Source organism: Carcharodon carcharias, chromosome 4, assembly GCF_017639515.1.
Source record: "Carcharodon carcharias isolate sCarCar2 chromosome 4, sCarCar2.pri, whole genome shotgun sequence".
Taxonomy (NCBI): domain Eukaryota; kingdom Metazoa; phylum Chordata; class Chondrichthyes; order Lamniformes; family Lamnidae; genus Carcharodon; species Carcharodon carcharias.
This window is the reverse complement of record NC_054470.1, coordinates 141,648,395-141,665,425: the sequence shown is the minus strand read 5'-3', so window position 1 is coordinate 141,665,425 and position 17,031 is coordinate 141,648,395. Positions and strand designations below refer to the sequence as shown.

The 17,031-nt window shown below is 43.0% G+C and overlaps 1 protein-coding gene across 2 annotated transcripts in view; it reads left to right on the top strand.

The window, feature by feature from the left end:
* polr3g (polymerase (RNA) III (DNA directed) polypeptide G) overlaps positions 1-7,981 on the top strand; it is a 30,703-nt gene extending 22,722 nt beyond the window's left edge. For both annotated transcript variants that reach the window (XM_041185610.1, XM_041185611.1), the window contains 2 exons: positions 4,916-5,038; positions 5,328-7,981. In XM_041185610.1, the coding sequence (XP_041041544.1) occupies positions 4,916-5,038; positions 5,328-5,411 (207 nt within the window). In that variant the 3' untranslated portion in view covers positions 5,412-7,981. The remainder of the gene's footprint in view (positions 1-4,915; positions 5,039-5,327) is intronic.
* The last annotated feature ends 9,050 nt before the right edge of the window (positions 7,982-17,031 follow it).

The following is a 17,031-nucleotide window of genomic DNA, read 5'->3' as shown; positions in this document are numbered from 1 at the left end:
TTGAGTACTCCAGTAATAAATTCAATTAGAAGTCATTTTAAAAACTCATCTTTGCATTTGTCTCTGCCACAGTGCTGAAATTGCTTTTATCAAAGTTACAAATAACCCCCTACCTAACTGTGACAAAGGTCTTTCACATGGTTGATCACATCATCCTCCTCCAACACCTCTCTACTTTTCTCCAGCTGAATGGGACTGCAATAGCCTGGTTCCATATTCTTTTCGATCCTATTGTAACAAGAGAATCACCTGCAATGGCTTCTCTTCCCACTGCTGCACAGTTACCATTGATATCTCTCAAGGATCTATCTATGCCTCCCTCCTATTTCTCATCATCCAAGAACACCGCATCAGTTTCCACATGTATGCTGATGATACACAGCTCTCTCTTTCAACCCTCCTAAGTTGTCAGTCTGCTTGTCTGACATCCAGTACTGAATGAACAAAGATTTCCTCCAATTAAATATTGGGAAGATCGAAGCCATTGCCTTCAGATGCCGCAATAAACTATTCCCTTAAAGCGGATTTCATCCCTGTCCATTGCAACTGTCTAAGGATCAACCAGACTGTTTGCAACTTTGGTGTCCTATTTGACCCTGAGATGAGCTTCCAAACTCATCTCTGCACTATCGCTAAGACCACTTATTTCTGCTTTTGTAACATTGCTCCGCCCCACTTCAGCTCAAACCCTGATTAATGTAAGTTACCTTAAGACTTGACTTTTTCAATGCCCTCCTGGCTGGCTGATACATTCTACCCTTCTCAAACCTGAGGTTATCTAAAGCTCTGCTGCCTGTGTCCTTAATCACACCAAGTCCAGTTCACCCATCACCCCTGTGCTCGCTGACCTACCCCAGTTAAGTAACACCTCAATTTTTTTCAAATTCTCATCCTAGTTTTCAAATCCCCCAATGGCCTTGTCCCAATTTATCTCTGTAATCTTCTCCAATCTCACAACCCTCCAATCTATTTGCAGCCCTCTTGATCTGACCTCTTGATCATCCCAGTTTTAATTGTTGCACCATTGGCTACCATACCTTAAGCTGCCTAGGTCCTAACGTCTGGAATTCCCTCCCTAAACCTCTCTGCCTCTCTACCTCTTTCTTTCTTTAAGGTGCTCCTTAAATCCTCCCTCTTTGATCAAGCTTTTACCCTCATACCTTATGTGGTTTGGTGTTAAATTTTGCCTAATAACCTTCCTGGGAAGTGTACTGGGACATTTTATTATATCAAAGGCACTAATTGTTATCTGCATGACAAAGTTCAGTAAATTATACCGGATAAGATGGATATTGTACTTCATGAGTACAAGGACAACAGAGCCTGAAGGGAGATACAGTAGAGTTATGGTTATGTTACTAGACTAGTAATCTAGAGACTTGGGATAATAATCCAGTCAATGGGGTTCAAATCCCACCAAGGCAGTTTGCAAATTTAAAAACATGTGGAAATAAAAAAAACCTGGTATCAGTAAAAGTGACCATTGCCATAAAAAAACTAATGGTTTCACTAATATCATTGCCATAAAAAAACTAATGGTTTCACTGATATCCATTTACTGAAGAAAACCCACTTTCCTACTGATCTCATCTATATGTGACTCCAGTCCGACACAAACATGACTTATCTACCCAGACAAGACATTGACCATCACCATTGATCAAAAAAATCTTTTTCTATGGCTGTACAAAAAGTTGATTCAAAGTTGTTTATTTTGTATTATCTAATCATCTGATTTTTTTTTAAGCAATTGATGAGGCCATATCTCATTCCTTATTTTCTATAACTCTTCATGATATACTTAGCTCTGAGTTTTATCTTGCCTGAAACCAAATTTCACCAAGATGAGGTGAGAGTAACTGCCCTTGACATCAAGGCAGCATTTGACCGAATGTGGCATCAAGAAGCCCTAGCAAAACTGGAGTCAGTGGAAATCGGGGCAAACTCTCCGCTGGCTGGAGTCATATCTAGCACAAAGGAAGATGGTTGTGGTTGTTGGAGGTCAATCATCTCGGTTCCAGGACATCACTGCAGGAGTTCCTCAGGGTGGTGTCCTTGGTCCAACCATCTTCAGCTGCTTCATCAATGACCTTCCTTCCATCATAAGGCCAAAACTGGGGATGTTCGCTGATGACTGCATAATGTTTAACACCATTCGTGACTCCTCAGAGACTGAAGCAATCCATGTCCAAATGCAGCATGACCTGGACAATATCCAGGCTTGGGCTGACAAGTGGCAAGTAACATTTGTGCCATACAAGTGCCAGGCAATGACCATCTCCAACAAGAGAGAATCTAACCATTGCCCCTTGACATTCAATAGCATTGCCATCGCTGAATCCCCCTAGTATCAAAATCCTGGGAGTAGCCATGGACCAGAAACTGGACTAGCCATATAATTACAGTAACTACAAGAACAGGTCAGAGGCTAGGAATCGTGTGATGAGTAACCCACCTCCTGACTCCCCAGAGCCTGTCCACCATCTACAAGGCACAAGTCAGTAATGTAATGGAATACTCTCCATTTGCTTGGATGAGTGCAGCTCCAACAACACTCCAGACGCTCAACATGATCCAGGACAAAGCAACCCACTTGATTGGCATCCCATCCAGAAACATTCACCTCCTCCACCACCAATACACAGTGGCAGCAGTGTGTACCATCTACAAGATGCACTGCAGGAAGTCACCAAGCTTCCTTTGACAGCACCTTCCAAACCCACGACTGCTACCATCTAGAAGAACAAGGGCAGCAGATGCATGGGAACACCACCACCTGGAAGTTCCCCTCCAAACCACACATGATCCTGACTTGGAAATATATCACCGTTCCTTCACTGTCACTGGGTCAAAATCCTGGAACGCCCTCCCTAACAGCACTTGGACTGCAGCCATCCAAGAAGGCAGCTCACCATCATCTTCCCAAGAACAACTTGGGATGGGCAATAAATGCTGGTTTAGTTAGCAACGCCCACGTGCCATGAATGAATTTAAAGAAGCTGTTTCATCTCTACCCTCATCCCCATTCTAGTTTCCTGACTCCATTTCAAATGTGTTGCAAGTTAACGTGCAAACACTAAATTTCCTGACTCTTGTGTTGCTCAGTGGTCACGTTCCTTTGTTTTCTTATTGCCTTCATTATCTTTCCTGCTAGTCTGTCTTCTATCTGGCCAAAGATAGATGCAGCTATACCTCTTCCTAAGCTTTCTAATTGAGACTGTTTTTCCCTACTTACTTTAACTCCTTTTCCATAAACGTTACCACTCCCCACTGACATAAATCCTCCTCATGGCTGTATGTACTGTTTGTGAAGAAATGTCTGCCCCTCTTTTGCCCAAAAATTTGTTTGTGCCCTAGAACTGTGAACCCATTCCTTCTATGTAATCTGTTAATCTGTATTAAAATGTCTAATTGTGGTTCTTCCTAGCTGATCTACACCGGCACCAAAAATAACCTATAAGTTATTCTACTTGAGGGAGTGAATTTTACAGCCCCCCCGCCAGGCATGGTTTTGGTGGTGAGAGGTTGGGGCAGGGTGGCGCTGGTGAATGTAAAAATGATGAGTGGTTAGCCCAACACTTCTCACCCATCCCCAGCCCACCCTCCATAATACGGTGGGTGGGTAAGGCACCTGCTGGCCAGCCTGCTCTTAGCTTGTTAGGGTCCTTAACTGCCAATTATGGGGCAATTAAAGGCTTAATTCCACCTCAGCTGCCATCATACGATTGATGGTGGAAGGTGAAAAAACAGGAGGGTGCACATTGGGGGCACCCCAACCTTTGTGCCACCCCTACTGCATCTGAAAGCCGACCTCCCCAACCCCCTCCCCCTCCTCCCCAGAGCGCCTGATCCTTTCTGCCAAAAAATGCTGGACATACCAGAGTCTGGAATCCATGCTGTGTTCCTTTTGGGACTGCATGTAGTCCCAGCAGCACTACTGAGTTCTAACGCTGCTGGGACTACAAGAGCTGCCAGCCAATCAGGACTCCCTTCCGCTGAGGAAAGTCCCATGTTGAGCTTGTTAAAGCTGCACGCAGAGTGTTACCACTGTGGGGCAGCCTTTCATAAGGTTGGTCATAAAATTTGGCTCTAACAGGGGCAGGGGGTGGTTGCAAGCAATATGCCACCCACTTCATAAAATTCACCCAAATTTTAACACCTACTTCCTCAGACTGTCTCTGCAAGATTTGTACTACTCTTACTTGCATATTGGTTCCAAATGAACTGTGACTTTGGGCTGCTTACTTTTCATCACCACAGCCACCCCCCATCCACCGCCCATCCTTTCCAGAAATTTCTCCACATACTATATTTTATTCTTTACTCTGACATCTGAGAGGCAACAGGCTACTCCTGATCATGGTTGCAGAAAAGGCTACATATTCCTCTAATTGTTTTTTTCCCACCTGCTACTTGCCTATCCTCATCACTATCAATACCTCTTCCTTCTGGTAACCTCCTGCTCCTTGGATGTCTGTTCAGTTCAGTCATTTGCAGAAAATTTAGTGCTGGACTTGATTTAACAGCTGGACTATTTCTAGTAAACAATGGTTAGAGTAAATAAAGTGCAATTTATTGCGCCTGTCAATAGGTATTAATGCTTGTGAAACATTTTAATTTAGCACTGGAGCCTATAGAGACCATGGCAGTTTTTGCTTAAATTTTGTACCGTACATGGTTAAACAAGTTGTCTTCGTTCTCTGAATGCTAAATGTCCTTATGATGGTCTTCCGTGTTGTCTGTACTTTACAAATGTCACATGTATGGTGATAAGACCCAGCCTTGTGGTAGTTGGTTTATTTTATGGAATTTGCATATCCTGTTGTCACTTCTTTTGAATTAGCTGTTTTAACTCTTGAAGGAAGTAAAAGCTATTTCCAGTAATCTCGCATTGAAGATAATTGTTTTTCTATAGGTTCTAGAGAAGAAGGATACAGAAAATAAATCTGATGAAGAAACTGAAGAAAAGGAGAAAGAAAAAAGTGATGAAGAGGGTGAAGCTGTGGATGAAGAATATGATGAGGAGGAATGTGAAGAGGTATAGTATTTAGTACTTTCAGCCATTGTTTGGAAGCAATGAGGGTGGTAAATTTGATGACTTGTTAATACTTCCACATAGATACTGCTGATCAGAAAAGTACCCATCTATACTTATCTGAAAATACAAAATAATAAACGATTGCCTGACTATCACTTGTAAAGTTATTTTATTATTAGAAATTTAAGGTCCTCGGTAATAAGATATGCATTCCCTGCTGGTACTCCTCTAATGAGGCTAGTATGCATTTTTGTAAATTTTTTTTGAAAATCATTTTCTTTGTTTTTAGGAAAATGACTACATTGCATCATACTTTGAAGATGGAGATGACTATGCAGCTAGTGACGATAATATGGATGAAGCTACATACTAGTAGTGCCTGACATCATATGCAATTAATATATACTGTGAAAGTATTCAACGTTTTAGTAGGATTATTTTAACTTTCCTCAGGTCACTGCAAGATTTTGTTTTGTACATGCAAAGGAATCCAATATGAAATATTGTTTACAACAAAGATAAATGGGTTCCACCTAAGCCTCAATAAGCATACATTAGTGCTGGTCATTTTGGACTGGTTTATTGAAACAGATCTTACTTTAAATGCACTTGGGTTAGTAGTTGCACTAGCATTCATGTACTATTATATAATTATGCAAGTCTTGTAGGAAAGAGGAACATGTCAAGCTATCTTCCTTGGTGGTAATTTGCATGTCAACACTTTCAGATAATGGTTATTGACAGTGATCATTGGTGTTTATTATGAACCCTAAAATCCAGTCAGTGAAAGTAGACTGCTTTATTGCATCTTTGGTGCTAGAATGAGTCAGTTCTCTTTGCTGGTTCTGACTTGAACTAGCATAAATAAGTGTTCAAAGCAATAGGTTGGAATAAATCTGATTCAGACTTACTGAGTTTTAGGAGTGATTCAGCTGCTCTCAGTAGCTTAAAAACCATTATAGAGTTGTGATTATCATTAAGAAATGCAATCATGTTTACAGAAACCAATTGCCTCCATTGCCCGGGCATGTAACCTACCTCTTAAAATTACAACTGCACTGCACAAGTATATGTCCTTGGGTTCTTCAAACCTCCAGATTTGTATCACCTTTTCAATAAAATTTGTTTATATGTCGCGCCAGAGGAGATACAATAATAGTAAAATGATTAGTGGCTTTTTTTAAAAAGAATGAGGCAGTCCAATTTGGCCAAGAATGCAAGTATGAATGTATGTACTTGTCACTACCCACTGACCTATGTTAATTTAAAGGAGTACAAACAGCATTGAATCGTGAGAACAGATTTGATTGATTGTTTTCAAATACACTAATATATGAATAAGAATGTAGGAAAATACAGGATAGAAAAGGCTATGTAGTCCACCTTTCTAGTCCCCAAATTCTAATACCCCTTAATTCCCCACCCTGTCAGATATATATTAAATTTCCGGTGGTCCCTGCACAATCTGTACCATATGTTTAGCACACTCTCGCCATAAAGTAATTAAATCCAGACTGTGCAACTTTTTTTAAGCTTGAGCCTACATCTGCTGGAAACCTGTTTATCTATTCCATTATGAATTTGGAATGATCCCTCACTGAGTTTTCACTTCACCACAATAAATAATTCCAAGCTCTCCAACCTACATTACTTGGCTTATGTTATCTGAGCTTTAACAGTCTGGTTGCCCTTTTTTTTTTGGAGGCATTGCAGTGCCTCCAATGGCTGGGTATCTTTGCTAGAGTATGGCAACCAAGGTTGTACATTATACAGCAAGTATGGATGTATGAGTGCCTCATTATCACCGCTTGGGATACTTATTCCATCATTCAGTTAGCTTTACTTACTGTTGTTGCACTGTTGTGTTGGTTCAGTGAGCTGTCCATCAGAATGACCAATTCTTCTCCTGTAGCCCAGAGTGGTTTAGTTTATATTTACACTTTTAATTCCCTTCCCAAGTTTTATTACCCACCTATCAAGCCCGCCTTCCCTATCTATGCCCATGGCTGCTTTAGTGACCCCCTTAGTATTGTTGAATCTTTATTCACTACCATTATTTATTTTCTCATATTTCACCAATATTCAATCCACTTTTTTCCTGTTTCATGACATGATCAAAAGCCTTGCTGAAATCATATCCACAGAATTTTGTTGTCAAGAAAAGACTGTGCCTTTCGCATCCTCAAGACACCGCAAAACATTTCAGATGATGAATTACTTCTGAAGTGTAATCGTTGTTTTGTAGACAAACACAGCAAGGTCGCAAAAATGACAAAAGGTAAATAATCTGTTTTAGAAGCATTGGATGAGAAATAAATGTTGGTCATGCACTGGGAGAACTCCCTGCTGAAGTTAAATATTTTTGATTTACTCATTCTCTTTTCCATACTAATTTTAATCATAAATTTTAACTTACTGATAATAAGATTTCCAAGATATCCTTTAAACTCCTGGTTATTATTTAACATCAGGTACAATATTTTTGAATGGAAGAGAATATATTTCAGTCAATCTGCTGGCCTCTTCTATGTAGTATATAGCCATGGAACAAAGAAACAATTTTCTAAAAGGAAAATAGTGGTCTGACTGGAAGGAATGGAATTACCCTGAGGTTATTAATAAACTAATGACTTCAAAATAGAAGTGCAGTATTATTTTGCCTTAACTTTTTTCAATGGGTTTTGTTTGAAGAAAATCAGTGTACCATGGCTTATTTGCATTTGATTTTCTATAGGACATATTTTTATGTGCAGAATAAATGATTGGTATTTGCTATAAAGTTTGCCAAATGTTGAAATTTCTGTAAATCGTTTAATTATTTATTTTGAGGATCTAATTTCTAATATGATTTGTTTTGATGATGTAAACTTAACATACCTCTGTAATATTCTTAATGCCTTAATGTTGCATTAATAAAGTATTTGGATATCAAAATTCTCATAACCATTTTAAGCGGAATCACTTTTTTTTGAGGGATTTCCCTCATTTTGTTAGAGGTTTACCAATCAGACCGAAATAACAGCAGATCAAACCAAATTTATACTAGTGACACTGAAATTTGTTAATTTGCTGTACTTTGGTTTTTTTCAAGGTAAGAAATACCTTATAATTGAATTTTACAACACAGAATGGATTCATTCAGCCTCGTGCACTAATGTTGTCTCTTTGTAAGAGCTATAGAACTAGTCCTACTCCCTGCTCTTTCCAATACCCTTCACATTTGCTATTAGAAACAACACCATCTACCCACCCCATGTCATGTAATTATCTTGGAGAAGCAAAAGTCCAGGATCAGTTAGGGAAGAAAGAGGAAATTTGCTTCCACTTTTTAAAATGTATTCATACATGGGATGTGGACATAGCAGACATTTATTGCTCATCCCTAATTGCCCTAAAGAAGGTGGTGGTGAGCTGCCTCCTTGAACCATTACAGTCCGTGTGGTAAAGATACTTCCGCAGTGCTGTCAGGTACGGAGTTCCAGGATTTTGGCCCACTGGTGATGAAGGAATGGTGATATACTTCCAAGTCAGAAATAGTATGAGAGACTTTGAGGACAACTAGGAGGTGGTGGTGTTCCAATATGCCTGCTGGCCTCATCTTTCCAGGTGGTGGAGATCATGTCTTTAGGAGGTGCTGCCGAAGAAGCCTTGCCAAGTTGCTGCAGTGCATCTTGTAAATGGTGTGCCAATGGTGGAGGGAGTGAATGCTTAAGGCAGTGGATCGGTTGCCAGCTGGGCAGGCTGCTATGTTCTGGATGGTGCTGAACTTCTTGATTGTTGAAGTCATTCAGGCGCCCACAACACCCCCTGCCACATCAAGAGAGTAATTGCAATAAGCAAGCTACTGGAGAAAGTGTACTCCAACCCAAACCTGCTCTTATTCAATGACCTCAACCCAGCAGCAGTACGCCCTCACACCACCCCATATGGTTACATAGAAAATAGGAGCAGGAGTAGGCCATTCGGCCCTTGGAGCCTGCTCCGCCATTCATTATGATCATGGCTGATCATCCAACTCAATAGCTTGCTCCCGCTTTCTCCCCATAATCCTTTGATCTCCTTCACCCCAAGAGCTATATCTAACTCCTTCTTGAAAACATACAATGTTTTGGCCTCAACTACTTTCTGTGGTAGCGAATTCTAGAGGCTCACCACTCTCTAGGTGAAGAAATTTCTCATCAGCTCAGTAAATTCACCATGCTGAGGAGTAACAGCTGAGAACCTTTGGCAGGAAGATCAGCAGGGGAAAACATCAACTAGAAATCACTTTCTCATCTAGAATCACTGCTTTCCACCTGGCTTTGATCTCCCATGGCCACGGTGGGCCCTCTTAAACTGTTTCTGGTCTAGCCATGGCCTCTGGTCTAGCCATGGCCTCTGTATAGCCACCCAACATCAGTGGGCCGCCAAGACCATCCAGGCTGCAGCTGTGGTGCAGTCCAAACAATGACTCGCATTGTCCGTGACTAAACTTGAAGGCGGGCTTAAAGAACTCCATCCAGCCACTGGTAAGGCTATTGCTTAAGAAATAAGCAAGAAAAATAGACTTACTGCTGACTCAATCATTCTGTCACCAAGCATTAACGGGATTATCATTGGCAATTTATTTGAATCCCCAAAGTAAAATTAGCTCAAAACCAAAAGGGGGCCCATACTGTATTTTTAAAATAACATTGCAAGTTATTATGTTTTAAGGCAGAGAAATGACCATTAAGTATCCAATTACAGTCATAAAGCAATATAATCTCCCCTTTTCAAGTTATATGCTCATGAAATGGGACCTTAATTCAACTATAACTTTGTTTCCCTTAATGGAAGGACAAATTAGAGCATATTCTGTCAAATCCAGTTTTATCATTATCTTTAATCATGTTCAATTGTTTTTACAACTTATGTTTTTTTTAATTTACTGGAACCTGATACTGTATCTTAGGAACGTGATTTTAACTCCTCTCTTCTCAAGAACTATTTTCCAGAAACAACTATATACAGTATATTTCCTATGAAAGGATATGTGAACATGTATTACAGCAGCAATACCTTTTGGAATAAAGAGAATTGTAACTGCTATACAATAGTTATCCCTCATTTAAATTTGTTTAAATAGATGCAAATAAATTTGCGTGATTTAGGAGTCCCTTACCTTTTAGAATTCCTAACTTGAAGCTTGGTAAACCTGATAATTGCTTATCCACAAGTAGTTGGAAGGACACATTTTAATAAAGCATAATATACTTAAATGTTTCAGAGCTATGAAACATTCAGCGGAATCTTCCATTCAGGGGTCTGAAATCAGTGGCAGGAGTGGAAGCCAGAGTGATTTACACTGGGGGAAGGGGACGGCTGACCATGTACTATCTTGCATTGTTCAGCTCATTACTTATGCCTATGTGCAGAGCACAGCAAATCTCATGGCTGGGGCAGGCAGGAATTTGCCATCTCCACTGTTACCTCATGAGGTCAAAGGTCTGGGTGGCATATTTAAAGAGCACCAGGAAAGCCATTCACTCACTGCAGACCAGGAACTTCAGTCTAGCTGTCTTTCAACACTGAATCAGAATGTATCAGAAAAGAAAACAATGTGCAGCCCCATGACTCAGCAAAGCCTCCCTGGAGATACTTCCTCCTACTTCCCAAACAAAAACAGAATTACCTGGAAAAACTCAGCAGGTCTCGCGGCATCGGCGGAGAAGAAAAGAGTTGACGTTTCGAGTCCTCATGACCCTTCGACAGAACTTGAGTTCGAGTCCAAGAAAGAGTTGAAATATAAGCTGGTTTAAGGTGTGTGTGTGGGGGGGCGGAGAGATAGAGAGACAGAGGTGGGGGGGGTGTGGTTGTAGGGACAAACAAGCAGTGATAGAAGCAAAACAAAAACAGAATTACCTGGAAAAACTCAGCAGGTCTGGCAGCATCGGCGGAGAAGAAAAGAGTTGACGTTTCGAGTCCTCATGACCCTTCGACAGTGATAGAAGCAGATCATCAAAAGATGTCAACGACAATAGTACAATAGAACACATAGGTGTTAAAGTTAAAGTTGGTGATATTATCTAAACGAATGTGCTAATTAAGAATGGATGGTAGGGCACTCAAGGTATAGCTCTAGTGGGGTTTTTTTTTTATTTTTTATATAATGGAAATAGGTAGGATAAGGAAAATCTTTAGAATTTATTGGAAAAAAAAGGAAGGGGGAAACAGAAAGGGGGTGGGGATGGGGGAGGGAGCTCACGACCTAAAGTTGTTGAATTCAATATTCAGTCCGGAAGGCTGTAAAGTCCCTAGTCGGAAGATGAGGTGTTGTTCCTCCAGTTTACGTTGGGCTTCACTGGAACAATGCAGCAAGCCAAGGACAGACATGTGGGCAAGAGAGCAGGGTGGAGTGTTAAAATGGCAAGCGACAGGGAGGTTTGGGTCATTCTTGCGGACAGACCGCAGGTGTTCTGCAAATCGGTTGCCCAGTTTACGTTTGGTCTCTCCAATGTAGAGGAGACCACATTGGGAGCAACGAATGCAATAGACTAAGTTGGGGGAAATGCAAGTGAAATGCTGCTTCACTTGAAAGGAGTGTTTGGGTCCTTGGACGGTGAGGAGAGAGGAAGTGAAGGGGCAGGTGTTGCATCTTTTGCGTGGGCATGGGGTGGTGCCATAGGAGGGGGTTGAGGAGTAGGGGGTGATGGAGGAGTGGACCAGGGTGTCCCGGAGGGAGCGATCCCTACGGAATGCTGATAAGGGGGGTGAAGGGAAAATGTGTTAGGTGGTGGCATCATGCTGGAGTTGGCGGAAACGGCGGAGGATGATCCTTTGAATGCGGAGGCTGGTGGGGTGATAAGTGAGGACAAGGGAGACCCTATCATGTTTCTGGGAGGGAGGAGAAGGCGTGAGGGCGGATGCGCGGGAGATGGGCCGGACACGGTTGAGGGCCCTGTCAACGACCGTGGGTGGAAAACCTCGGTTAAGGAAGAAGGAGGACATGTCAGAGGAACTGTTTTTGAATGTAGCATCATCGGAACAGATGCGACGGAGGCGAAGGAACTGAGAGAATGGGATGGAGTCCTTACAGGAAGCGGGGTGTGAGGAGCTGTAGTCGAGATAGCTGTGGGAGTCGGTGGGTTTGTAATGGATATTGGTGGACAGTCTATCACCAGAGATTGAGACAGAGAGGTCAAGGAAGGGAAGGGAAATGTCAGAGATGGACCACGTGAAAATGATGGAGGGGTGGAGATTGGAAGCAAAATTAATAAATTTTTCCAAGTCCCGACGAGAGCATGAAGCGGCACCGAAGTAATCATCGATGCACCGGAGAAAGAGTTGTGGAAGGGGGCCGGAGTAGGACTGCAACAAGGAATGTTCCACATACCCCATAAAGAGACAGGCATAGCTGGGGCCCATGCGGGTACCCATAGCCACACCTTTTATTTGGAGGAAGTGAGAGGAGTTGAAGGAGAAATTGTTCAGCGTGAGAACAAGTTCAGCCAGACGGAGGAGAGTAGTGGTGGATGGGGATTGTTCGGGCCTCTGTTCGAGGAAGAAGCTAAGGGCCCTCAGACCATCCTGGTGGGGGATGGAGGTGTAGAGGGATTGGACGTCCATGGTGAAGAGGAAGCGGTTGGGGCCAGGGAACTGGAAATTGTTGATGTGACGTAAGGTGTCAGAGGAATCACGGATGTAGGTGGGAAGGGACTGGACAAGGGGAGAGAGAAGGGAGTCAAGATAACGAGAAATGAGTTCTGTGGGGCAGGAGCAAGCTGAGACGATCGGTCTACCAGGGCAGTTCTGTTTGTGGATTTTGGGTAGGAGATAGAAGCGGGCCGTCCAAGGTTGGGCGACTATCAGGTTGGAAGCTGTGGGAGGGAGATCCCCAGAGGAGATGAGGTCAGTGACAGTCCTGGAAACAATGGCTTGATGTTCAGTAGTGGGGTCATGGTCCAGGGAGAGGTAGGAAGAAGTGTCTGCGAGTTGAGGCTCAGCCTACTTCCCCGTGGACTCTGGCCCCACCGCACATCAAGCCATTGTTTCCAGGACTCCCACTGACCTCATCTCCTCTGCAGATCTTCCCTCCACAGCTTCCAACCTCATAGACTCCCAACCTCGGACGGCCCACTTCTATCTCCTCCCCAAAATCCACAAACAGGACTGTCCCAGTAGACCGATCATGTCAGCCTTTTCCTGCCCTATGGAACTCATTTCTCCCTATCTTAACTCCATCCTTGTTCAGTCTCTTCCTACCTACTTCTGGGATTCCTCTGATGCCCTACATCGTATCAACAATTTCCAGTTCCGAGGCCCAAACCACCTCCTCTTCACCATGGACGTCCAATCCCTCTACGTCTCCATCCCCCACCAAGATGTTCTGAGGGCTCTCCACTTCTTCCTTGAACAGTGGCCTGAACAATCCCCATCCACCACTAATCTCCTCCGTCTGGCTGAACTTGTTTTCTCACTGAACAATTTCTCCTTAAACTTGTCTCACTTCATCCGAATAAAAGGTGTGGCTATGGGTACCCGCATGGGCCCCAGTTATGCCTATCTCTTTGTGGGGTATGTGGAACATTCCTTGTTCCAGTCCTACTCAGGCCTCCTCCCACAAATCTTTCTGCAGTACATTGATTTCAGTACCACTTCATGCTCTTGTCTGGACCTGGAAAAATGTATTAATTTTGCTTCCAATTACCACCTCTCCATCACTTTCGCATGGTCCATCATTGACACTTTCTTTCCCCTCCTTGACTTCTCTGTCTCAATTTCTGATGATAGACTGTCCACCAATATTCATTACAAGCCCACCGACTCCCACAGCTACCTCAACAACTCCTCACACCCTGCTTCCTGTAAGGACTTCATCCCATTCTCTCAGTTCCTTCACCACCGTCGCATCTGTTCCAATGATGCCATTTTCCAAAACAATGCTTCTGACACGTGTTCCTTCTTCCTTAACCGAGGTTTCCCACCCACGGTGGTTGACAGGGCCCTCGACCGCGTCCAACCCATTTCTCCATCTATGCCCTCACACCTTCCTCTCCCTCCCAGGACCATGATAGTGTCCCCCTTGTCTTCACTTTTCACCCCACCAGCCTCCGCATTCAAAGGGTCATCCTCTGCCATATCCATCAACTCCAGCATGATGCCACCACCAAACACCCTTCACTCCCCCCCCGTCGGCATTCCATAGGGACCATTCCCTCAGGGACACCCTGGTCACTCCTCCATCACCCCCAACACCTCAAACCCCTCTATGGCACCTTCCCATGCAATCACAGAAGGTGCAACACCTGCCCTTTACTTACCCCCTCCTCACCGTCCAAGGGCCCAAACACTCCTTTCGAGTGAAGCAGCATTTCACTTGCACTTCTGTCAATTTAGTCTACTGCATTCGTTGCTCCCAATGCGGTTTCCTCTACATTGGAGAGACCAAATGCAGACTAGATGACCGCTTTGCAGAACACCTTCAGCCTGTCCGCAAGCATAACCCAGACCTTCCTGTCGCTTCCCATTTCAACAAACCGCCCTGCTCTCATGCCCACATGTCCGTCCTTGGCCTGCTGCAATGTTCCAGTGAAGCTCAACGCAAACCCGAGGAACAGCACCTCATCTTCCGATTAGGCACTTTATAGCCTTCCGGACTTAACATTGAGTTCAACAACTTCAGATCATGAACCTTTTCCTCCATCCTCATCCCTTTTTGATCTCCTTTTTTCAAATATTTATTTTTTAATTTTTATACATTTTTTCCACCTAATTCTATTATTATTATTATTTTTAAAATGTATTTCCATTCATTATTTTATCCCCACCTTTTAGCCAATTTCAATCTTTTCTTCCACACCGTCCCCTCCCCACACCCCAACCCCACTAGGGCCATCTGTCACTTGCTCATCCTGCTTTCTACTCTTAATGTCACCATTAGCACATCCTTTAGCCAGTATCAACACCCCTTCGACATTTTGTTTATGACATATTTTGCAATCTCTCATTTGCCTCCACCTAACAGGGGAAAGCAGCAACAACCAAGTTCACGGTACCATGGGTGGCTCTGCTGCTCAGAGGAGTGGGAGGAAAACAAGTGGCAGGGCTATCGTGATAGGGGATTCAATAGCTAGGGGCACAGATAGACGCTTCTGTGGCCACAAACATGAATCAAGGATGGTATGTTGCCTCCTTGGTGCCAGGGTCCAGGATGTCATACAGTGGCTGCAGGACATTCTGGGGAGGGAAGGTAAGCAGCCAGTGATTGTGGTACACATTGGTACCAACAACATAGGTAAACTAAGGGATGAGAACTTGCAAGCTCAGTACAGGAAGTTAGGAGGTAAATTAAAATGCAGGACCTCAAATGTAGTAATCTCAGGATTACTCCCAGTTCCAGGTGCTAGCGAGAGCAGGAATAAGAGGATAGACCAAATGAACACATGGCTGGAGAGATGGTGTAGCCGGGAGGGATTCAGATTCTTGAGGCAATGGGACTGGTTCTGGGGAATGTGGGACCTGTACAAACTGGAGGGGCTGCACCCAGGCAGAGCTGGGACCAGTGTCCTTGCGGAGGCTTTTGCTAGTTCTGTTGGGGAGTAGTTAAACTAGTGTGGCAGGGGTTTGGGATCCCAGGAGTAGGATCAGATAGGTCAGATTCAGATCAGAAAAGTGGAGGTGGAACATTAGCTAGGGACATTGTGATAGACATGGAGTTACACGAGAAGCAAAGTTTAAAAAGTGTCCAGCATGGGAAATTGATGGGGTTAAACTGTTTATACTTCATTGCAAGGAGTATTACAAACAAGGTAGATGAGTTAAGGGCACACGTAGACATATGGCAGCAGGATGTCATTGCTATAACAGAGACCTGGCTGAAGGAGGGACAAAACTGGCAGCTTAATATCTCTGGTTATAGAGTCTTCAGACACGATAGAGTAGGAGATAAAAAAATGAGGGGGGGATAGCATTAATAGTTAAAGAATCAATTCCATTTGTGAGAAGGGATGATATACTAAATGGATCAATAAACGAGGCTTTATGGATTGAGCTTAGAAATAAAAAAAGGGCAGTCACACTACTGGGAGTATACTACAGATCCCCAAATAGTGAAAGGGAGATAGAAGAACAAATATGTAGGCAAATTTCTGCTTGTAAGAACAAAAGGACAATAATAGTAGGAGACTTCAACTATCCTAATATCAACTGAGATTCAAACAATATAAGGGGCACACTGAAGGAGAAAAATTCATGCAGTGTGTCCAGGAAAATGTTTTCAACCAATTAGTGACAAACCCAATGAGATGAGATGCAATTCTAGACCTAGTCTTGGGGAACAAAGAAGGGCAAGTGGGTGAAGTGACAGTTGGCGACCATATCGGGGGGGACAGTGATCACAATTCAGTTAGATTTAGCATTACCATGGAAAAGGACAGAAATAAGGCAGGAGCAAAAGTCTTGAACTGGGGGCAGGCAAATTTTGCAGAAATGAGAAGGCTGAGGTGGACTGGACAGCACTGCTGGAGGATAAAACAGTGGAATACCATTGGGAAGCACTAAAAAGCGAGATCCTAATTGTACAAAGTAGACATGTCCCCTACAAAAATAAGAGTGGTACTGCCAAATCTAGACCCCCTTGGCTGTCTAGAGGAATACAGGGGAAGATCAAACAGAAAAAGAAAGGATATGATAGGCACAAAGAACTAAGCACTGCAGATAGCCTAGACAAATATAGGAAGTGCAGGGACAAAGTAAAAAAGGAAATAAGGAAATCAAAGAGAGGGCATGAAAAAGGATTAGCAAGTAAAATTAAAGAAAACCCAAAGATGTTTTACCAATGCATTAATACTAAAAGGTTAGTTAAGGTAAAAGTGGGACCTATCAGAGATGAAGATGGAAACTTGTGTGTAGATGCAGAGACTGTGGGACGGGTTTTGAATGAATATTTTGTCTCTGTGTTTACAAAGAAAAGGGAGGATGTAGATATAGTAGTCCAGGAGGAATGCTGCGAGATATTGGATGGGATAGTCATA